At 41.7% G+C, this 24,119-nt stretch overlaps 1 protein-coding gene and 1 long non-coding RNA gene across 4 annotated transcripts; both read left to right on the forward strand.

Moving 5' to 3' along the window:
- The first annotated feature begins 325 nt into the window (after window positions 1-325).
- Window positions 326-15,317, forward strand: LOC311428502. Of its 3 annotated transcripts, none has more exons than XR_014687748.1 (7): window positions 326-465; window positions 633-707; window positions 1,821-1,950; window positions 2,131-2,387; window positions 2,931-3,131; window positions 5,027-5,100; window positions 15,207-15,317. It is a non-coding gene; the product is annotated as an uncharacterized lncRNA (long non-coding RNA). The 3 variants fall into 3 exon arrangements; XR_014687749.1 differs by having other exon boundaries at window positions 2,931-3,031; XR_014687750.1 differs by lacking the exon at window positions 1,821-1,950 and having other exon boundaries at window positions 2,931-3,031.
- A 1,353-nt stretch (window positions 15,318-16,670) lies between these two features.
- LOC311428482 (ATPase family AAA domain-containing protein 2-like) lies at window positions 16,671-22,853 on the forward strand (the record flags this gene model as incomplete). Its single annotated transcript, XM_084539913.1, has 9 exons — window positions 16,671-16,790; window positions 17,020-17,122; window positions 17,343-17,458; window positions 18,423-18,597; window positions 18,972-19,060; window positions 19,388-19,547; window positions 20,410-20,500; window positions 21,792-22,030; window positions 22,821-22,853. Exons 1-9 carry the CDS (start codon window positions 16,738-16,740, stop codon window positions 22,851-22,853), a joined length of 1,059 nt encoding a protein of 352 aa, XP_084396039.1. The 5' UTR covers window positions 16,671-16,737.
- Window positions 22,854-24,119: the final 1,266 nt, after the last annotated feature.

Consider the following 24,119-nt stretch of genomic DNA (forward strand, 5'->3'; position numbering starts at 1 on the left):
TGTTGCCATAGGGCTTCCCTCGGGGGGGTTGCTTTTCTTGCGCCTTGTGTTGTGTGTTTTGTTTGTAGTGTTTGTGGTGTGCCTGTGTGTATGTGTTTGGTCTGGAACTGTCCTGCCTGGCAGTCAGTGATGATAGCTAATGTCCATGGGTGTACTAATACATTGTCCAGACTGGTTTTGGCAAAGACATCCGGTCTGCCTCTGGGCATGTACTGAAGGGCAGCAGGCACAGTCATCTCTGTGGTGTTTGGCAGATTTGGGGGGGAGGAGAGTAGAGCTGCTTGCGAGCAGCTGCTCGCATAGCGCTTGAACGGTGTGCTTGAGGAGGTCTGTCGAATCTTGAAAGCTTACAGATATGGGGTTTTGAAATTCTTATTCTTATTTCTTTCCTGTCCCCAGTAGAGTGTAAAGCTTTGGAGGAACCTGTCACAGGAAAGAGCTCCTTCTGGAACTGTCCAGCACTTGGTAGGCAACTCAGTGACTGGCTTGATCCCCTTTCCAGGTGCTGAGGCAAGGGGGCTGCTGTTTTGAAACGATAATATTGTAAATGGGGTTCCTTTGTGTTGTTGAGGGATGGGTGCTAATGCTGGCAGCTGAATGATTATCTTGTGACTGTGTTTTCCTTTGTTCAGGCTGAAACGCAGTGTGTAGTCCAGGACGTCATGACCCGAGGTGCCTCTGGAGTGAGTGGTGCGTGATGAGCAGAGGTAGCTGTTATTTTTGGGGTGCGGTTGTCACTGCAGTTATTTTCTTACATCCAATCGAGTAAAATTCCAGTTTCTGTTTTAGAGGTGCTATAAGTGGGTAAAGAGAACAGATGGAAGCATGTGCCATGTGGGGCAGGCAAGCGGCAGAGGTACAGGAGGGAATGAGAGTAACTGTCCCGAGGGTGCTGTGGCTTTTGCTGTTGCGATTGCTTTCTCTCCTGTTTATGAGGTGCCACAGACAAGGTGGGCGGAGATAGCCTTTAGAGTAGGAGGAAAGCAGGTCACTGGAATGCTGCGTGGTTCCTGAGAAAGGTGTTGTGTAGGGAAAAAGGTTGTCTGGTGTGGCAGTTCCTGATGTCGGTCGTCTTTGGTAGGCAAAGAGGTGCCCGAAGCCCTGTCCTGTGTAGCCTGAGCACGCCTCGCTGAGGATAAAGCCTGCTTTCCAGCAGTTTGCAAAACTGTGTTGAGGCTGAAATCCTGCATCTGTGTTTGGGTTGGGGTTGCACCTTGGTGAGTGTAGCGATGGGTTTTAAGCTGGTGCAGCGGAGGGCCTGGCCCCAGTGTCTTGTAGCGTGTTTTGACCCATCAGCATAGCCTTTGGTTTTCAGATAGCCTGCTGAAGTGATTTTTCCTGTGAATGGAATCGAATTGATTTTGTTGGTGTATAATCTGTTCTGCTCCTAGAGTTTTCTTTAAATATAAATAAAAGTTTGAGCTAATTCCAGCTGAAAAAGCTTCAGTTACTTGCTTGGTGGTATTGTCCTTTTACTACGGCTTTTAATATTAAAAGCATGGGGATTGTTGCTTCTAGAAACACCCCAGTTGTCTTGTCTGCAGTCTGCATGCTGTTGAGCTAAGCCTTATAAATAAGTAAATAAACCACAGCTGCTGCTCCTCCTCTTTCTACTTTCTTGTGCTTTGCCCCTCCCCTTTCCCAGGTGATTCCTTCAGTCAGTTGCAGGGTTCTTTAGGCAGGCTGGAGTCTATGGATTTCTGGATTTCTAAGTGCTTGGAATTCACTTAATAGAGGGATATTTAGTAGAGGCTGCTGGCTCACTGTTTTTTGGGATGGTGGCATACGCTCCTGTGTTTGAGCTATTTTTTAATCTCTAGATGAATCAACCCACTTGTGTAACTCTCCAAAGAACTAAAACCAGCTTGATTACATGCTACAAGGGGCTTGACCACATTGGTACAGTATTACCAAGAGACTGAGCAGGGTCACCTTCTTCATCTGCAAAGTGTAAGTTTGTGATTAGCCCTGTTGGAGCTGCTATGCATTCATGGCCATCTGACATTTGTGGACTTCAGGGTGGTTTTTTTTATTTGTCTAGCTCTGGTCTCTGTGTTTGAGTTCTTATCAAGGAGCTGTACTGTTTGTGTGTCCATCGTGGATGTGACCTTCTCTCTCTATTTTTTGTAGCCCAGGGCATAGGCACAGAAACTTGAACGAAGCATGAGAGTGAGTGGACAGCAGTGGGGTCCCCGAGTTGTTCGGTGGACTGTGTTAGTCTGCTTCACCTGTCGGGCCGGCTTTGCAAGCGCCTTGTGACAGCAGAGTACGTCTCCTGCCACATTTCTGAGACCTGCCAGACATCAGCAGTTCCAGTTCCTGAAATGCTGGAGCTGCTCAGGGCGCAAGAGGAGCAGGGAGCATGATGCATCTCCTTGAGATGTTAGGTGAGCGAAGCGGTCGTACTGGGTTGGGGTACGTGGCTTTGGGGCTTCTTGGCTGTTGCAGTAGGGGAGGAAGGAAGAGGAGTGGGGAAAGACTGTTTTGTGGATTGTCACGTTTGTCTGTTCTTTCTCCTTGGTCTAAGCCCTATGACTTTGGCTCGGCACACTGAATGGAAGTGCTAAGCCTGGATCGGGAAGGTGAGTGGAGAAAAGGTGGAAAACAGGTATTGTTTTTGGTGTTGTAGTCTATTGGTGCGCCTCTGGGTGACTCCTCTTTTGCAGGGACGAAGAAGGTACTGGGAACATCCTAGCTGGCCTTTGTGGTCCACGTTGATGGTGGATTCTGAGCCCTGAGAATTAAGTCGGGGGGCAAATATTGTATGTTGGGGAGTGGTTGGCAGAGGGAGGCGGGGAGTTTTCTAGAGGGTATCTATCTGGTTTCAGAAGCGGAGCAGGTCAGTTGACTACGACTGTTTCTGAGGAGGTTGTTTTACTGGAAGAAATTTGGCTGGTGTGCTGGTGCCTGATGGCACTTTATTTCTGCAGGTGAAGAAGAGCCTGGTGCCTGAGGCAATGTCCTGGCTAGTGTTTGTGTTCCTTGGTGAAGATGGAACCTGCCTCCCAGCATTCCCAAGCTAAGTTGGGGGGCAAGTGCTATGTTTGAGTTGGGGTTGTGAATGCACCCATAGGGCGAGGGTCTGTGCTTCTAAGTCATTGCTTTGGATGGGGCCTTTCAGGATCGATCAGGTCAGGCAGAGAGATTATGTGTGGGGAGTTCTGTCACGTACAGCGTGAACACATGCCAGGCAGGGCAGTCCCAGTTTGTCATCTGTGTTCTGTGTTGTCTGTGCTGTACTGTGCTGTTGCTCTTGGTGCTTGGCAGGCCCTGGGGAAGCCATCCTGAGGGTACTGAACACTTGACATCATCAGAATAATGCTGATGTTCAATTGGGAGCTGAGCACCTCTCATCTTGCAGTGGGAGCTTAAAGGAATCGCTTCTGTGTGTGTAATACTTTTTTGTATCAAACGTTTCTTGATATGATCAACATATGTTACATGCTCCTCAGGTCTTGATATCCGCATTTCCTTCTTCCACTGGACAGATTAGACGGGCAACTTGGTAGCCACACCAAAGTTCCTAAATGCTTGTTTCATCATCGTAGGGCTGATGCGAGCACTTGTCTTGCAGTTGCTGCTTGAAGTGCAGATATGTTTCAGGTCTTGTGCATTGTATTCTGTTTGAGATCACATCTATTTCCATCCTCACTCTTGAAGAAGTCATCTGGGCCGCATCAGGAGCTCTTGCTTTGGAATTGATTTCCTAAGTGTCTTCTTCAGGGGTTTTCACTCCCCATCCTTCTGGTCTCTTGTCTTGAAGGCAGGCTTTTTAGGCCTCTGTGGTGGTTTTACCGTGCTGGGCAGCTAAACCCCACAACCGCTCTCTCACTCCCCCTCCTTTAGATAAGGAGGGGGAGAAGTAAAGCAAAGAACAACTCACGGGTTGAGATAAGGATAATTTAATTAAAGGGAAATAATTATAATAATTAAATAAAGACTACCATGAACTAAACAATTTAACTAAGGGGAAAATAAAAGGGAAAGGGGAAAAAGGGAGGAAAACAAACAAAATAAATGAAAGCTATATGGAAGTGCAGAGGAAAGAAATTACTCTCTACTTCCCACAAATGAGCGATGATTGACCACGTCCTTGAAGCAAGGCCTCAACGCACGCAGCCGGTGTTCGAGAGGAGGACCGACGTCTTCTCAACGAGAGCCCACCCCTCCCCTCTTCTTCCTGTTTCCACCTTTTATTGCTGAGTGTGACACCACATGGTATGGAATATCCCTTTGATTGGTTTAGGTCAGCTGCCCTAGTGATGTTTCTCTCCTCACTTTTTTGCCCACCCCCTAGGAGGGTTAGAGAAAGGCCCAATGCTGTGCCACTGCTGCTCAGCAGTAGACACAACACTGGTGTGATAACACTGCTGTTCCAGCTACAAGTACAGAGTACGGCACTGAATGGGCTGCTGCTGGGAAAGTTAACATTCCAGCCAGACCCAGTACAGCCTCCATCATCCCAGTTCTGGCAGTTGCTTCCAGTCTCCTGTCATGATATTTGAGTCTCTCCTTGGGTCTGCTACAGAGCACCTGTTCTGACTTGCTGTTGCCATAGGGCTTCCCTCTGGGGGTCACTTTTTCTTGTGCATTGTGTTGTGTGTTTTGTTTGTAGTGTTTTTGGCATGCCTGTGTGTATGTGTTTGGTCTGGAGCTGTCCTGCCTGGCAGTTAGTGATTAACGTGGTAGTGCATCGGTGTACTAATACATTGTCCGGGCTGTTTTGGCAAAGACATCCGGTCTGACACTGGGCTACTGAAGGGCAGCTGGCACAATATATCTGTTTGCGAGTAACTGCCCGCGTACCTCTCTTTGTTTAGTAAATTGTAAACTGTAATTGCAATCGAATTTGGGACCCAGTCGTGTATGACAACTGGGGGATCGTCCGGGAGGGCTTTGGTTCCTGAATTCTTACTTGATCTAGGAGAGGCGCCCCACCATGTGGTGGCTGCTGTTCGAGTCGGGTCGGGACTAATGGCATCTTGAACCTGAATAAAGGTAAGCAAAGGTTGTGATTTTTCTTCAGCTCCCTTGCTGGTTGCAGCACTCTATTTTGCCTGTAATTCTGCGTGTGAAGATCCAAATGAAGACAACGTAGTCGTAAGCGTTTAAAGCATATACTGTTCTGTTGGGTGGGATTTGGTTGCCTGTGTAAGAGTGTGACTGAGATGGAATTTAGTTCCAAAGCGATTGTGGAGGTCTTCTAACCGCGGTTCCAATCTCCCGCGAGGGACTTGGCCGGTGAAGGACCGAAGCGATTCCTATAGGATTTGTGGGTGTGTGATAGATCTTAAACCCTCTGTAAGACACTCTTACTAATGTAACCAAGGGCTGTGGGAATTGCCACAGTAAAATTCCTAGATGGGTCAGACAAAATCGAAGACCAGGGACCAGAAGAAAGGGAGCAAATTACCAGACACACCACCAGAAAGTCCATTAGGAATAACGGTTAGAAATTGGAACGATAGAGGCCCCAGAAAAGGAAAAAGTAAATAAAAAACAGTCCAGTATTGTGTGATAGAACGGCCAAAGGAGCCTTTAAGATCACGTCTTTCGGTCTGTTTTTCGATCCTTTGAAGACTGGATTTGTCACGCCTGAAATACACATGTTAATTCGAAGGAACCTTTTTGCCAGGAAGAAAGCGATTATGCAGGATTGTGGATCAGGAGGACTTCATGTCCTTTTCCAGCCTCAATATTTACACTAAAAGCAGATAAGAAATTTGAAGAAGAACAGGAAAAAGAAAAAGATAATAAACGGGAGCCGTTGGATAACCTACCATCTCCATATCCTAACAATCCACCTCCGGTGGCTGTGGTATCTCTAGCAGTACCACCGTTGCCCCTGCTTCCACCACCATCAGCACCAGAATGAGACCGACCTCCGGCTGCATGCATGAGAAGTAGGACTGCCATATCTGAGAGAGCTCCTCTATATCCCTTAAGGGAGGTAACTGGTATATAACTGGGTTGGAGTTTTAACAGTTAGGGTTTTAAGGGTTTCAGGGTTATCGTGTTAGGGTTTTAGAGTTTTTTGGGTTGTAGTGTTGATAGGCTTTTTAGTGTTAGGGTCCTAGGGTTTTATTTTTGGTCAGTTATTCAGGGTTTTAAGATTTTTTTTTTTTTTTTTCAGGTTAGGTTCTCCAGGGTTAGGGTTTTGAGTGTCCTAATTTTTTGGGTTAGGGTTTTGAGCATCCTACTGATTTGGGTTGGCTTTGGGTTTTGAGCGTCTTAATTTTGGGGTTAGGGCTTCAAGCGTTCTAATTTTGTTGTTTAGGGCTTTGAGAATCCTAATGTTTTGGGTTTGGGTTTTGAGCGTCTTAAGTGTTTGGGTTTGGGCTTTTAGGCATAGGACTTCAGGGGTTTAGTGTGGTAAATAGTTTGGGTTATGCCTGTAGGGGTTTCGAGGATTTTTAGTGTTAGGGCTTGTGGCTTTTTTGAAAGGCCGGTAAGTGCTTGGGTTACAGTGAGTGCTGGTAACAGGTATTTCTCGAACACTCGGCCTGTGATTGGTCAGGCCAGCTGCATGGGGAATGCTGGTAGGCGTAGTTTTCCGGCACTGGGTATCCGGGAGACCATGTTTGGTGCCCATAGCATACCGGGAAATGTAGTTCTAGGAAACTGGGGTTAGGGGTTGGGGTTAGGGTTAGGGTTAGATCCGGGTTACGGTTGGGGTCAGGGGTGCAGGGCTCTGTGCAGCAGTTATTTTTCATTCTAAATCAGGGGAGTCGATCAGGATGGCCTCATCCTTCAGCATCCTACTATCAGTTAACCATTTTTCAGCCTTCTGCTGGAGTACTCCCCTAACATTATGTGGAGTATATATCTTCAGAGGTGCCCTACAAGTGACTTTTCTAGCTTCCTCAATCAGTAAGGCAGTAGCCACAATTGCCTGGAAGCACACTGGCCACCCCCTCCTCACAGGGTCTAAGAGTTTGGAACAATATCCCACAGGTTTCTTGATTCCTGCCCATTCTTGACTTAGCTGTAAATTGCAACTAACATATGCAGTTTGGTTAGAAACATTTACAAAGACCCTTTTATTTATTTGTAAATCTGGGAGGCTCAGCACTGGAGCTTCTATTAACGTTTTCTTGATCAACCTCAACTTTTCCTCATCTTCCTCGTTCCACTTGATTTTTTCTCCAGTCAATTTTTCATATAAAAACTTTGCCTTTTCACTAAACCCTTCAATCCAGGGTCTACAATATCCCAAGAGCCTGAGCAGTTGCCTCACTTCCTTCTTCATTTTGGGTGATGATAGGGCTAAAATCCCAGATACCCTGTCAGCATCCGATTTTTTCTTTCCTTGGCTAAGCCCATGTCCTAAGTACCTTACTTCTTTTTCCACGAATTGTAATTTAGATTTTGAGACCTTCAACCCTTTTTCCCTAAGAAATTAAGTAATTCGATAGTGGTTCTCCGTGTCTCTTTTTCAGTCTCCCTAGCTACTAATAGGTCATCCACATATTGCAACAATTTCACTTCCCCCTTTACCTCAAAGTTGTAATAATTTTTCTAAAGTTTGGCCAAATAAATGTGGGGATTCAGTAAATCCCTGAGGAAGTACAGTCCATCTAAGCTGTTGCCGCCTTCCTGTTTCGGGGTCTTCCCATTCAAAGGCGAAGTAATTCCAAGACCCTTCACTTAATGGGCAGGCCCAGAAAGCATCCTTCAAATCTATTACACTATACCATTTATGCAGAGGTGTTAGGTGGTTTAATAAAGTGTATGGGTTAGCTGCCACTGGAAATTTGGTTATGGTTCGCTGATTCACAGCCCTAAGCATCATAACTGACATATCCCCTTCCTTTTTTAATGAAGTCATTACAAACGTACTATTTATTATCCGGTGTATCAATAATGTAAAGCAAGGTATCATACAAGGTATGAATAATAACATCATTACACCACATAAAAATAACATCCTTTTAACCCATGGTCCACCAGGCAGCCATGAAAATAAATCCCAATCCATACCCTTCCAAGTTTGTGCTGGGACGTGGGCTCATTCCTAATTTCTTTTGTTACCTGTTTAACCACTTTCCCATTATCGTCAATTTGTAAGCAACAATTAGAATCATTTAGTTTCCCACGCACACCCCCCTCTTCTGCTAGTAAATAGTCTAAAACCATTCTATGTGGAAAGATAGCATTCCTCATCTGGGTGGACTGATCAGCTAAAAGATCCAAAGCTGTCGCTGTTTGATTGGTTATTATTTCGAGGACAGCTTGCAACCTAATTATTCGATTCAAATTATAAATAGGTTCTCGGGCTCCAGATATTATCTCATTTGGGTTCCAGGTAGCTGGTCCATAATACTGTATGATTCTTTCAGGGGGCCATTCATTTTATCTCTGTTGTTGAGCACTACCTCCGGCTAAGGAAGCATCAATAGATCGTTTTTCTCTATTCAGATCATCATATAATTTTATTCCTAAATGATTTCCTTGTATTTGTGACAATAAAAAGAACAAGGGTCTTATGTACCCCACGTAGCATATTCCTGACCAGTCCTTTGGTAGCCTTTTGTAGGCCTGTTTGCCACACACCCAATAACGTCCCTTTAGAGCCCACGTCCCGTTTGGAAAAGGACCGTCCCATTCTCTTTTATTCCTTGGGGCGTGAAAATACAAAGGGTTTTCACAGAATCACAGAAGTTTCTAGGTTGGAAGAGACCTCAAGGTCATCGAGTCCAACCTCCAACCTAACGCTAACAGCCCTCCACTAAACCATATCCCTAAGCTCTACTCGTTACCAAGTGGTCCTGTTACAATGTTTGCCCCATTAGTACTCGTATGTATATATACACCTCCAAGCTCCCACACTAGATTCCCACTCACAATTACAACTAAGTTCTCCTTCACGACTTGTCATATCACGAGCTGACCAGAAATGTTTAAAGAACACTTGTGTCCCATTCTCATCTTGCCACCTCCAGCAGTAGACTCGTACCACATGCTGCTCCCTAGTGGTGTTATCACGCTGACAACTCGGGATTTGAACGTCAAATTGTCCCTTTGATTGTGCTCTTGCCATGGCTTCACATCCAGGTCCAAAAAATGTCTTATATGAGCATTTCAGCCAAGTCCCGTTTTTCAGCTGGACATGTGTAGCGTTCCATTTTCCTTTACCTGATGTACAGTTTATAGGTCCACATTCAGGATCAGTACAATCATATCCAGGAGATAGAGTCCATTTACAAAAGCTTTTTCCCACCTTTACTGTTCCTGTTCTGTTTAAACAGTATATACCCTGCTCTGACAAGTGCAATTGCCATGGGCCTTCTTCCTCTTTCCAGAATTGTGTACCATTATGAACTTCACTCAAATTACTAACCCACCACTTAGGTTCAACCGGGCCAGCTACCCAGGGCCAACTTTCAGTTCCCTGTGGTCCCCCACAAACCCAGCAATTGCTAAGGTTAAAAGCCTTGGCCACTTCTTCCCCCAGAATGAACAAGTTATTCCCATGGTTTAATTGCCCCTGTAAAAATAGTACCAGGAAGTATAACATCCTTCTGCGTCATCCAGGGGTTATCGTGGGGGTGTGAGAAATGCCTCCAATCAAGGGGTTGGGCCCACTTCAAGGATCTATTTGAGCTTGGGTTACTGTTCAGCCTTTGAGGGTGATCCAGCTCCTGGAAAACTAATTACAATAGGTTAAAAAAAATAATAATAATCGTATTTATTATATACATATATTTTTGTTTGCTTGTTTGTTTCTTTTTCCTGGGACAACTTGGCTTTAGTGTGGGCGAAGTCCGGTCGAGGCCCTCCCACTCGGCAGTCAATACCCGTAGGGGTTGCCTCCCTTGGTAGACTATACACACCGCAGTGGAGGGTCCTGCCCCGGTCTTGCCTTCTCCCTTTCTTCCCTTCAGGCTTGTCCCCTTCTTCTGGCATTCTTAATTTATGCAGAGCCTTATTGCCAGCACATTAGTTCTTTTTTAGCTTTAATTTCAGTTCCCCAGGAGCAGACTCAACCCTCCAAGTTTGGGTATTTATTGGTCCTTTTACTCTAGATGCATGGGTCCAACCCCTTTCTGCTGTTCTCACAGCTGTTTCAGTGGTAAGTAAAACAAGGTATGGTCCCTTCCACCGGGCGTGTAATGATTCTTCCCTCCAAGTTTTTATTAAGACCTTGTCCCCTGGTTGTATTTGATGAATAGCAAACCCTAAAGGTGGTGTCTGAGCCATTCTTCCAATTTCTCTTAGCTCTTGCAATCTTTTCCCAATAGTAATTACATATTTCTGGATACTACGATCCTCAACTACATTGTTTCCCAGAGGCATTCCCTGTGAATAAGGCATACCATATAACATTTCATATGGTGATAATCCAGTCTCACTGTGTGGTTTAGTTCTTATGTTTAGAAGTGCCAATGGTAAGCATTTTGTCCAGGGCATTTGTGTCTCAATCATTAATTTAGCCAATTGTTGTTTCATTGTTTGATTCATTCTCTCTACTTTCCCTGAGCTTTGTGGGTGCCATGGAGTATGATATTCCCACGGAATACCTAATGATTGACACAATAATCTTATTATTTTAGAAGTAAAGTGTGTGCCCTGATCAGAATCAATGTACTGGATTATCCCATATCTAGGTATCAGGTGTTCTAATACAATTTTTGCCACCATTTGTGCCGTAGCTCGTGCTACGGGATAAGCTTCTACCCATTGTATTAAATGATCTACTATTACCAATAAATACGTTATCCTCCCTACCTTGGGCAATTCAGTGAAATCAACTTGTACTTTCTCGAAAGGCCTATAAGCTGTTTTTCTTCCTCCCGCGGCTGCTTGTCGAAACACTTTCTTATTTATCTTCTGACAAGTTAAACAACCTCGTGTGATTTGCTTTGCTACTTCAAAAACCCCTATGCAACCAAATTGTTGAAGTAAGTGATTACTTAATGCTTTTGTACCCCAATGTGTTTGTGTATGCAAACGTTCCAATCTTTGCCTTGCATAAGCTTGTGGTAATATCTCTCGCCCGTCTGGCAATGTCCATTTTCCTTGTTCTAATCTAGCACCTATTTTCTCCAGTTTTGTCTGTTCTTCAGGAGTAAACTTTTTTTCTTCTCCCTCTCGTCTTTCTTCCTCCTGTACTATATTAATTTTAGCAGCCTGAGTTCTCAAGGCTGCTTCCTGAGCTTCTTTATCTGCTAGATTGTTCCCTCTGGTGTGGTAATCTAATCCTTTTTGGTGTCCTTTTACATGTACCACTGCTATTTCTTTTGGTTCTCTTAATGCCCTTAAATTTTTTATTATTAATTGTTGATGTATAAGATTCCTCCCTTGAGTAGTAACGAAACCTCTTCACAAATTTTTCCGAAGGTATGAACCACCCCATATGCATATTTAGAATCTGTATATATAGTTCCACTTTTCCCCTTTAATAGTTCCACGGCCCTATATAGGACATACAGCTCACAAGCCTGAGCTGACCATGATAGACTCAAGGGTCCTGATTCCACAGGTTCCAGGTGCTTATTAATTATTGCATATCCTGATTTTCTTTTTCCCTCCACTACTCAGGAGGAGCCATCTATGAACAGTGCTTCTCCCTTCTCTAATTCAGTATCTCTTAAATCGGGTCTTCCTTTAGTCTGGGTCTCAATTACCTCTAAACAGTTATGTTGTAATTCCTCTGATGGTTTTCTAAACAAAAATTGTGCTGGACTCTGAGCAGAGCTTACCCTTAGTTCTAAGTTAGGGGATTCAATTAGTATAGCTTCATACTTTAGGATCTGGCTGTCTGTTAACCATTTCTCTGCTTTCTGTTGTAAGACACTTCTGACGTTGTGTGGAGTATACACTTTTAAGGGAGCATTACAAGTGATCTTTCTAACTTCCTCTATTAATAATGCCGTAGCGACCAAAGCTTGGAGACAAGCAGGCCACCCTCTACTTACTGGACCAAGTAACTTAGAACAATACCCCACAGGTTTCTTAATTCCTGCCCAGTCTTGAGTACAAACTCCATATGCCGCCTGGTTTGATGTGTTCACAAAGGGATAAAAAGGTTTTTCCAGATCCAGAAGGCTCAACACAGGTGCTTGTATTAACGCCTCTTTTATTTCTTCAAATTGTTGATTATCTTCTGCAGACCACTTAAGATGGTTCTTAATTAATTTCTCATATCAGAATTTAACTTTTTCACTGTAGCTTTCAAGCCATGGTCTACAATATCCTAATAATCCCAATATTTGCCGGATTTCCTTTTTAGTTTGTGGGGGTCTTAAGGATAGGATCCCAGATACCCTGTCAGGATCTAACTTCTTTATTCCCTTACTTAACCAATGTCCTAAGTATTTTACTTCCTGTTCCACAAATTGTAATTTTGATCGAGACACCTTGAATCCCTTTTCTCCCAGGAAACTGAACAATTTAATAGGAGCTTCTCGGGTTCCCTCTTCAGTTTCTCCTGCTACTAATAGATCATCCACATATTGCAATAATTTTACCTCCCTGGGTAATGCAAAATCTTGTAAAACTTTTTCTAAAGTTGGTCCAAATAGATTTGGTGACTCTGTAAACCCCTGTGGTAGCACGATCCACCTTAATTGTTGTTTCCGTCCCGTTTCAGGGTCCTCCCACTCAAAAGCAAAATAATCTCTGGATTTTTCATCCAGAGGGCAGGCCCAAAAGGCATCTTTCAGATCTATTACGCTATACCAAGTATGTTTGGGAGAGATATGACTTAGTAAAGTATAAGGTTTTGCCACCACAAGGAATTTAGTGATTGTTCGCTGATTTACAGCTCTCAGGTCCTGTATGACCCATCCGATTTCTTTACAGGGAGGATGGGTGTATTATGAGGTGACATACATGGTTCTAGAGTTCCTTTTTCCAGAAGTCTATGGGTTTTAATCCTTTTCGACCCTCCATTGGTATAGGGTATTGTTTAATTCTAATTGGACGATGTGGATCCATTATTTGAACATTTATGGGGTCCATTTCTATTTTTCCAATTTCCCCTTCCTTATAGCACACTGAAGGGTTAATGAATTCTTTGTCTTTTTGTGTCAAAGTGTATAATTTAATATGCAATTTATCCCCTTGGCTTTGAATGCTTAAGTTTAATTTTAAAATCAAATCCCTTCCTAGTAAATTGTACTCCGCTTCAGCGAGCAAAAGTAAATCATTAAGACAGATTTTTTTATCTGTTTCTGTCTCTACATCTTTCAAAACAGGTACCTTAAAGGGCTCTCCTTTTGCCCCTATTACAGACATGCAACTCTTCCCTTCTTCTATTCCTTTTGGAAGTTTTTGAATAGTGGATTTTTCAGCCCCTGTGTCTACTGAAAATAAGACTTCCTCTTTATGGGGACCAATTAATAGTTTTATCAACAGCTCTGTTGATGTTGAAGTCCCCAGAAGATATAGCCCCTGACACCCCTATTCTTCTTTGAATATTTTCTCATCTTGTTCCCGCTAATGATATTTCCTCTGAACGTGTCTCTTCTTGTTGCAATAGTAACAGACGGGAATTGTCGATTTCCCTCGACAAGGCTGACCCCTAGGGTTTTTTTCTATTATTTTTTTTCTCCTCTCCCCGGACAAGGTCTTGTGGAATGAGGTTAAGCCACGAAAGACCGTATGAACTTGGAAGTGATGGGAAAACTTACAGTTTTTAAGAAGAATGTTAGTTGTGATTAAGGCAGTAAATTAGATCATCCTCGTAGGAGCTTTCTAAACAGATCAGAAGAGGGCAAGAGTGTACTTAAGGACCGAAAAGGGTGTTGCAGTAGATAGCTGATGAGTTAGATTATGTGATAGAGCTCAGCTGCACACCTGCAAAGGAGCTCAGAGAGACAGTGAGAGGAGGCTGAGCCCCAGAAAATACTTTGCTCCTCCCTTCAGAGGCCCAGAGGAGCAGAGAGATGCACAGTGGCAGGTGGGAACCCGAGGGAAGTTCTTCAGAGGAAGAATGGCTGGGCCATGGACTAGTAAGGGAGAGGCAGAGTTGACTCCTTTGGAGGTTTAGTTAGGAAAACATTAGCTCAAAGTCTTAATAAGAGTAGCTTGAATACAAGGCGGGCGCCAGTCTAGAGGGAGAAGCTTGGTTAAAGTGTGTGGGTTTCAGGGAGCTGCGCAGTAGAGACTTGTAGAGAGGAATTTTAAATAGCACGTTGAATGGGAAATGAGCCCGGGGCAATTAATTGATGATCAAAATGCAAACTACAATTTTAAATCAGGAAAGAGCTAGACTATACTTTTATAATGAAAAATACGCCAGAAAAGAGTGAGGAAAGTGTCAGTGTTGTTATAAAGGAAGTTACTGGAACAAAGGAAAGGGTTAGAGGAGCAATAAAGTAGAGAAATTCATGCTTTTGTGATAGAAGTGTTGGAACACCAAGGACTGGAGATGGTAGTGATCACAAACTCATTTCCTGATCGCTCAGTTTTCCGTGTGCTGTCTGTATACCCCATGGCACCTACCTCACATTCAGAAAGCAATGCAACCTTTGGGGTTAAAAAATAAAAACCAGAGAGGGCAGTGCTTTCCAAGAAAAAAAGATAAGTCCTTGTGGCAAACAGGTAGGTGAACGGAGTATGTACGTTCCTTCCTCGGTGTCCTGCTGTTAACGTGAGAGGATATTCACCAGAACCCAGTAGATGATTGCACTCTGGTTCTTGCGTTTTTTACCATCTTTCATGAAACAACTTCAGGTTACTTGACAGAAGCTAATGGCCTAAGCTTATGTGCATTTGGCATTGTTTTCTCATTGGTGAGCTTCAAGCCTGTGTCTGGCCCATTATTGCTCACAGAATTTGTGGCAGAGCTAGACTTGGACTTAGATTACTATGCTTAGTCTTAGCACTGCAGATTATTAAAACCCTTTCCATTAAATACTTTCTCAAACTAAGAAGTGACTTTCTGAAATAGCTGTTTTCAGAAGATCTGCATCTTAGCTAAGCAATATGACAGAATTTTGCCTGTTGTTAAACACTGAGGCTGACGACAAGTCCATCAGCAGTTTCAGAGAGCACAGAACAATGTCCAGATGCATGCTCATCTGCTAGGATTTGTGATTTCTGAAACGTGACTTGCATAAATTCATCTTAAGGTTTTGCAGGATCCAGTGTGTCATTAAAATAATGCTAATACTAAAACTTACAGGCATCTGTGTAATGCATTTTGGATTTCATATAATTTGCAAAAGTACTTAACGATTCGGTGTCATTTTGTGGTACAGTACAAACATCAAGAGGAAGTGAGAACAAAGAAAATGGTGGTGAAGATGTTCCAAGGCGTTACAACCTTCGACAGAGTAAACCTGTTGACCGCTACCAAGCTCCTATGGAAAGTAGGTTGAACGCACAGTTTCTCTTAAAACCTTATTTCTTGCACATAAGTGAGATAGAATTTTTGAATGCAAAGACGTGTTTGCGCACACAGTTCTATTTCAGTTCTGTACCTTCATTCTGCACATGAACTTCCCTGTTTTTATCAGACACGTGTGTCCTGTGCACATTGTATTTCTTTGCTGTTTGGCGTACTTAGTGCTATGTATCCTTGCTATAACAGTAATTAATCACACGTAATGGTCTTGCTCTTGTGATTTTCAGTTCACCTTTAAACAGGGCGTAGTTTTCCACTTGTACCATGCACTGATGAAAAGCAAAAACAGTTAAAAATTCTTCTGGAATTAGGGATGAGTGAAACACGTGGCATTTTCTTTTTCTTTTGATATCCTCCTCTCTTAAATGTATCTGTATCATTATTCTAAATTCTTTCCTTTCAATAAGACAAAGTGATCGAGAGAGGACTAACTCGGGCCAGCCGTGTTCTGTCAGACAGAAAGAGTCACTTGAAAATGCTGGGTCACAAAAATATAGAAGATGTGCCAGGTTGGTGTATGGCTAGTGATAGCTCTTACTTATCCGTAGAGCTGTCAGTCTCCTTACTGCATAATGCTTCAAAGGGTTTTCAGTTTAGTGGTAATTACAGAGTACGTTTATGATTGCTACTTTGGTAGTCTGAGGATAGAGAGGAAAGAACTATTTGGAGGGAAGGAGGTGGATACTTTTAAGTTGGTTTCTTCTTTAAATCCAATATTTATGGGTCGCTGATAAGATGATTATGGAGGTAGTGTCTGAGTTTCTGTAACTGAAATTCTTTGGTTCTGGAACTGAAGCCAGAATCCCCCCTTAAAAATCTTAGTCAGACTATTTAATCTTGAAGGATACAAAGGATTTTCTTAAAACCGAAAATAATTTTATTCGATTTAGAGGGAGAGGCTTTATGGAAGTTTTGTTAGATTTAAAAAAAAAAAAAAAGTTATCACTCAAATACTGACTCTAGTTTCTGTTTGGAATCAACTAATGTTTCTATATGCAGTTAACCTTAAACAATAAAAGATCTAAATGAAATCATAAATTGCCTTAGTAATGATAAAGGCTTTTTGGATTCTGTAAGCAGTTAGTGCGTAGAGAATGCTGTTGATTGCCAATATTTTGTTGAGCATTCTTGAAAGCAGACAGTTGTCACGAGGAAAATCATGTCATGGCCTTTGAAATCAGATTCCTAAGGAGTACAGTGGACTGGAAAATAGATCTCAGAGGCAATTTTGAGATAGAATTCCCTTAATTTTTGGTGTTACTTAGTATCTGCTCTATTTTCTTTTTAACTTTCTGGTTTATATGCTTGCTTGCAGACGGAGACGTGCAGATGACATCAGTGATTCTACACCCTCTTGCTCATCTCCCTTGCTTAGCACGTGTGATATGGAGGAGGGTGGTGAGAGCAGTGAGGACGGCGAGAGCACATCTCCAAGAAGGTTGCTGTCGGTAGAGAATAGGGGAGGGATGAATCTCCTTCAAATGAATATTTAGCCATGTTTAAGTTTATCTAAATGTAACTGTGTAAGTTTATGTCAATTAATTAGGTCTTCTAATATATTAATTAATGTCTTCTACATTTGCTTGGCATTATTATGAAAAACAAAAATCTTCGAGCTGCATCTTAAAGAAAAAGAAGCCCTATAACTTCTCCTTAATTCAAATCAGGACTTTTCGAGTGAAACGTCAGAAACGGGACCTAAAGAGAGTTCAGAGGGATCAAAAGAAAGCTGGAGGAAGTCAGGGAGATGCAATGCAAATAGATAGTGCGGTAAGTGGTAAACTAATCATCGTGTCAGCGAGTGTTTCCAGTGATTATGAAAGATCTCAGTGTGCCATCTACAACTACCTTTGTTGATGGTTTTCTCTAAAGCAACTTCAAAAATTGCCCAGAATGTTTGCGTTGTGCTGAGATAATTTCTGATGAAACCTTGATCTAGGTTGCTGCTTTCTTTAACATACAAACTCTGTGGTGTTGAATTTCTCTTTAGATTGGATTTGAGAACGTGGGTGGTCTTTCGGAACACATCGCAGCTTTGAAAGAGATGGTGATTTTTCCCGTCCTGTATCCAGAAGTTTTTCAGCAGTTCAATATTCAGCCCCCAAGGTAACTCATGACAGTGATAAATCGTAAGTCAGCTGTTTTCAGGAGAAAGTTCAATTAAGGTATCAATATGCTTCCATGCTTCAACATTTTTGGCAGCGGTGAACATTTGTTTTAGTAGTAGCAAAAAGTGGTTTCTTAAAAATGGATAAAATCCAGAATATTTGTAGGTTAAAAATATAAGCAATGTCTGAAAATTGTAAGTTTTACCATCTGGTGTTTTTAAAAAGTTGGGTTAGTTGGGTTGGAGTGGTTTTGTTCTCAGTTTTATGTACAAGTCAGCTTGATTAGTCTGTAAGCAAGAAGGGATTATCTAGTGTGGAAGTCAATTGTAATATGTTGCCTGGAAGCCCAGTTGTTTTTCCTGCCTACTTTTGCTTTCTTTTTTTTTTTTTTTTTTTTTTTTTCCTCTGAGTGCTAAGGCATCGCTTTTCCTTCCGGCTTTAGGCTTCCTCACTTGCCATCAGCAATAGATGGTCTGAGAGACCAAACCCAGTAACTTAATGCTTTTGAAAGGAGCATTAAATGCTTTACTATCAGATTCTGCATATTGTGAAAGCAAGAATATGCAGTTTATTGCTGCAGAATGAACTGGTGATTCACCATTCAGCCCATTCTCAGATTCTGTGCTGAAGTTTGCCCGTTTGGCTCCGGTTTGCTATAATCACCCTGTTTGTCAGCAGTTTTGGAAGTGTCCTTCTGGGACAGTATGCTCTCTTTTGAAGTTTTTATATGTTTGAGTTACCTCCTTATTCATTTCTTTGGGTGAAAAAAATGAATTTTCTTGTGAAACATTGTAAAAACGCAGAACTTCTATCTGTTCTGCCTCTACCCACACTTCAGCTATTACTGCTGTCTTGTACATGACGTGTTTTGGTTAGGAAAGACGAGTTTGTTCTAGAGACGATGGTTGTAGGAGGTACTCATCATGATGTTTTTTTTCCTATCTGGATCTTTTTTATTGCAGAGGTTGTCTATTTTATGGCCCCCCAGGAACAGGGAAAACACTAGTTGCTCGTGCACTTGCCAGTGAATATAGTCGAAGTGACAGGAAAATATCATTTTTTCTGAGAAATGCTTCGGACTGCATGAGAAAATACGTGGGGGAATCAGAACGCCAACTTCGTGTGTTATTTGAACAGGTAAGGTTGAAATGCACAGTGTATTCTGTCAGAGTTGAAACCATTATTTTCTGTGGTCAACGTTTTTAAGTAGCACTTGCTCTTTTTTTGTATTTTGTTATTTTTTTTTTTCCCCCTGAAATGGAAATGCCAGTGTTTCTGCTGTGAATGTCAGCTGTAAGAACTACTGGAACGATTTGCTTTCTGTCACCCGGATACAGTGGGTTGACACAGACTGCTGTCTTCTGTTAGTCATGCCAGATACTCCAGTAGCTCTATCAGTAGAGGTCCCAGAGGCTAAAGTGAAAAATCTAGTTTAGATGACATTCCAACCATGATGTTTTTGTGCATTTTTCCTTTAAATAATGCTGTTTTACTCAGTGTTTTCCTGCTAGGCCTGTCAGATGCGACCTTCAATTATTTTCTTTGATGAGATAGATGGTCTCGCTCCTGTGCGCTCCAGTAAACAAGACCACATTCATAGGTATTACAGTTTTGCACCTACATAAAATCTGCTTGATCTTTGGGAAAAAAAAAAAAAAAAAAAAAAGGACGATGACCTGTTTAATTTACTGTGAACATGTTAATTTATCCTGAAAACTTGTAACTCAATGCCAAAACAGGTGATTCTAAACGATAGTAGAAACCAATTTACTAAGCCTGATATCAGCATGTGGTCTGTGTTAACTTACCTATTTTTTATGTCTTAAAATGAGTCTTGTCCTTAAAAAGCTTGTCCTTTTGTGGAATGTCATGTGGAATGTAACAAAATTTACTGAACCAGTAAGTAAAACTTATATTTTTCTATTTGTTCCATTGTTTCAACTCTTCTGACCCTTCTGGACGGCGTAGATAACAGAAGAGAGATCGTGGTAATTGGAGCTGCCAACAGACTGGATTGTATAGGTCCTACTTTACGAAGACCAGGACGCTTTGACAGAGAGTTCCTCTTCAACTTGCCAGATAAAGAGGTGAGAACTTAAATTCAACGTTAGTGCTACCATGGCAAAGTCCAACTTTATAGGAAAAAAAATTGACAACTTGAACGAAAGAGTGATATGTGGAGACACTGCGCTGTTCCATGGAGGGCAAATCTGGTACTGGATATATATGGTCAGGATGATACCACCAAGTAGTTAGTTCTATAATCAAACCTTTCATTCCCAAAGTTGTACCTGTTTGCTTAATTATTTAGTCCACTTGGGTGTTTTCATCATGAAGTTGTGTTTTTGGTCTCAATCCTTCACTTATGAATGAATAGGGGATGTGTTTGCATTTGATTGTTCCCCTGCTCAGTGGTAGTAGTTTGAGTCATAATTCTTTTCTTCTTTATAGTAATTGTAGCAATTGGAAGCATTGTGCCAGAAGTGCTTTCTGTGAATTTACTGACTGGAAAGCAAATGTGATGAAGTAATGAGACTGTCCCAATGAAAGCTTGCTAAGTTTTAGAGAAGTTTTTTGGACAGCAAAGAAATGCTTCTGGATAAAGTTTTCATTACAGTATTTTCCTCTGGGTCCTTAGGTCTTGTAGTTTGGAAACTTGTTATTGAAGCTATAAATGCCTTTTCTCACTGTAGGTTCCTAGAAAAAAGTGCAGTGTAACAAATAAGAACTATTCAATTTCCTGGTTGAAAATGCAGAGTGTATATTAAATAACTGTAAAATACTTGAAAGTTGAGCAAGTAAGAAAAGCGTATTAATAGATGAGGGGTTTTGAGGGAGGACTGTTTTGTTTTTTGTTGTTTGTTTGTTTGCCTTTTGGTTTGTTTGTTTCTTGTTGGTATTTTTAAGGAAAACTTGGGACAAGCTAAAATGCAATGATTTTGCTTCCAGGCTAGAAAAGAAATTGTCAAGATTCATACTCGTGACTGGACCCCTCAGCCACCGGACATGTTGCTTGATGAACTAGCTGAGAAATGCATTGGTAAGACTGAAATCAAAATGGATTCTTGCTTGTGACCAAGTTGTAAAGAACCTAGCTTGTACCAGGCAGTACCCATGCTCTTGTGCCTTGTTGCACAACTAGTCAACGAGGCAGCTGGCACGCCTTCATAGCAATCAGAGTGAGATGCTTTCATCTATTTACTCTTTATTGTCGTTCCTCTTGTTGTCTGAGAACATTAAATGGTTCTGGGGCATCTTCCTCAAGAGTATAGTTTTTGATGAGGAGTCTGCTTCAGCTGCATAAGCGCAGGATATCAGGCAGTGAGCAACATGAAACTTCCCTGCAGAGAGTGGTATAAATGGCTCAGGATTCAAATTAGGATTAAATAAAAAAATAGGATTTATTAGAAGAATATAAAAGAATAGAGGTAAGCAAACAGTGCTGGGTGCACTGAGAGTCTCCGCTCCACCAGGGCACACACCAGTTACATCAAGCAGCTGATTTTTATGCTCCTAGACTAATACATATTCATTACTACTTCCAAAAAAATTAGATTATTATAATTAGCCTCCGGGGTCCAGTCCCTCCTACTGGAGCATGCGCATCAGTCTCTTCTGGGGGTCTCTAGGGGTCTTTCATGCTGAAGGCTCGTAGTCTTCTTCTCCAAGTCCTTCCTGTTTGTACTCCTTTGGCACTGTACCAAGTTTATAGAACATTTTCTGCAGGTCTTGTCTCCCAGCCGTCCTTCAGCTTCTTTTTTCTTCCTCTTAATCTCTTGGCCCCCTGGCCAGATACCAAAGGTCTGCATAGTATCCCGTAACAGTCACTAGTTGTTATCAGTTGTTATGAAACTCCCAGACATCAAACACAAATAGCTTTCTTATTGACACTTCACCAGTAATTAAAATATTCTTCCCCAGCCATTCACAGGGACAGTCACATCTATAGCAGTGTTAAGTTAATCTCGAAGAAGACAGGAAAAAAAAGGCTGTAACTGTTAGAAATAGAAGTCCGGAATAACAAAAGCAAACAGGTTCATAAATTTAAGGAGTATTTTCTGAAGACTTGATAAATTGACTAGAATGAGGGGGAGACTGGGACACACTGCATCTGTGGTTCAAGAATTAAATTGCCAGTGCAGGGCCCAGAGGCAGACAGGATTCAAACAGAATTGTTCTTTATGGACACGAAATGTTAAAACATTCCTCACAAGCGGTAGCACTTTGAATTCCCTGTTAAGCTGTTTGGTTTTGGCATTACAAATTCTTTAAATGTTGCATGTTGTAAACCTGGGCCTTGACTGATGTAACGTTTGATTTTTGTTTGTTAGGAGACTGTGGTGCAGATATCAAATCCCTCTGTACTGAAGCTGCGCTGTGCTCTCTACGCCGATGCTATCCTCAGATTTATGCAAGTAGGGAGAAGTTGCTACTAGACGTTAATTCTATTAAAATAAAAGCAAAGGACTTTTTCATGGCTATGAAGAAGGTTGTTCCAGCTTCAAACCGGATCAAGGCTTCACCCGTACAAGCACTATCACCCATTTTCAAGCCACTTTTTCAAAGATCAGTAGAGAATATTTTACAAGTTGTGCAGAAGATCTTCCCGCATGCACAGCTTGCACTAATGGAGGACCGACAGCAAGGTATAACCACAGCATCCACTTCTTTATAATTCTGCTAAAGCAAAAACTTGTGGTTTGTGCAATCAACTTATACCTTTCAGACATAATGGTGGTAGAATTTTATTATTTGCATGTGCGTGTCTTGTTTTTGGGCAAGTCTGGAATACAACGCATAGGTTTTATTGTGGATTCGAAACTGAAATGCCAAATGGAAGCTCTGAATGACTCAATACACAGTAAAGGACGATGCGTTCTCTACTGAAGCATGCTGCTTCTGACGGCAGCTAAGATAATTAGCATTTGTAGAGGTTGACTTGAGGTTTGAATTATAAGGCACCTATTTTTCTTTAAAAAATCAAAACTCAGATCTTTGGAGGGGAAGCATTTCTAGGTCAATGTTTCTAATTCCTTTCTGAAGAATGTCAGGACCAGGATACAAGTATAACTGGTCTAAGCTAAATATTGTTTTAGCTATCATCATTTTTAACCAGTCTCCTAATTTAAATGTTTGTGGATCGTACTATACACGTGAGATCAATTAGCATTGATATTTACTAGATGAATGGAATTCTGTGGCCATCACATCCTTTATCCCCGTGCTTTCATTGTGGGAACCTCCTCCAGAAAGAAATGGTCTTGTTTGTTGTTTTTTTTTTTTTAAAGCTATTTAGCAACTGCAGAAATTGTTCGTAATCTCCTTTATTCTAAGGGGGAGAAAAAAATCACCAAGAGTAGCGCACCTTACACGTACACATCAGTGGGATTTAGTAGAGCTTTGTAGGGCCTTGTGCCATCTCCTTAGATCTGTGGTGGGATGAACTCTAGGAAATAACTTTCAGTGTGTGCTCTCAAATGAAGAAAGGGTTTTGGCACTGATTTAGAAGCTGTATTAATGGAAGAGAAAGAGACAAAGGCTATTCAGGAAAGTTAACAAACCTCTTTTGCCTTTCAGAGCATTTCAATCCTATTTTACAAGATGATATGTTTGACAGTGATGACGATGCATCCTTGGTTTCTGGAGATGAATTAAAAGATGGAGTGCCTGACGGACCAGAGAAAAAACGCCTCTGTTTCAGCAGGTAAAGAAAGATAGATCCCTGTTACATTTAAATTCTCAGGTCTGCTGAGTCTTTGTAAACAGTTCCAGCTGTTAAAAGTGCGAGGGGTGGTAGAGGAAGGGGCAACATCAAGTTTGTGTGTTGAAGGGGTGCTTGGTATTCACAAGAAGAAAGGGTGGAGGGACTAAAGTTATAATGAAGTTGCTCTGAATGACCAAATTGAAAAGCCCAGGCTTCTCTTCGTAAGCCAAAGTGATCCGTAGACTACCAGAATACGTTGACTTAATCCATGGCATTCTTTGAAAGACTCAAGACCACATAAATGTGCTGTCTGTCCTTTTAGCTAAAAATACCCCAACTTTGTGGGTTTGTGTTGCCACCTTTTGCCCTTCTGTTTTCCAGGATTGTTAAACCAGTAGTGAATTATGTAGCAGAAAGAAAACTGAGAAATGGCTTGTTAAAACACCTTGAGAAAAAATTGAATGGTGTCTTTATTTGTTAAGCCACCAAGTTGTGTTAATCTTGTGATATTTTAGTATGGAAGTCATGCAAGCCCACAGTTGGAAAGTTAGATCATGTTGTCACAGCTGGATCAGTTATTTTTCTCCGTTTCTATTGCTGTGCTGTCCAGAAGATTTTCTGTGCTTTAGAGCAAGGCTAAGTCTCTAGCATCTTTGATTTAAGCCAGCAGAGGTACAGCCTGATTGTAGTGGGGAAACAAATGCTCCTCACCAATTTATTTCCTAGTAGTAAAGCAAGATTGCAGGGATATTAATTTGCAGTCTTGGTTTAGTAAAGAATAGGAAACACAAGGGAAGAAGATGAAACAAAGGGAAGAAGGTGAAACAATTGGAATGAGTGAATAACTTAACTGGAAATCTTACATGTATTTAATGTACCGCTGCCATTTGGATTATTTGGGGAGGGAAAAGAAAGTCTATAGGAAAATTACTTGGAACATCTGTGTGTCTATTCA

The sequence above is a fragment of the Aythya ferina genome, assembly GCF_964211825.1.
Source record: "Aythya ferina genome assembly, contig: HAP1_SCAFFOLD_86, whole genome shotgun sequence".
In the NCBI taxonomy this organism is placed as follows: domain Eukaryota; kingdom Metazoa; phylum Chordata; class Aves; order Anseriformes; family Anatidae; genus Aythya; species Aythya ferina.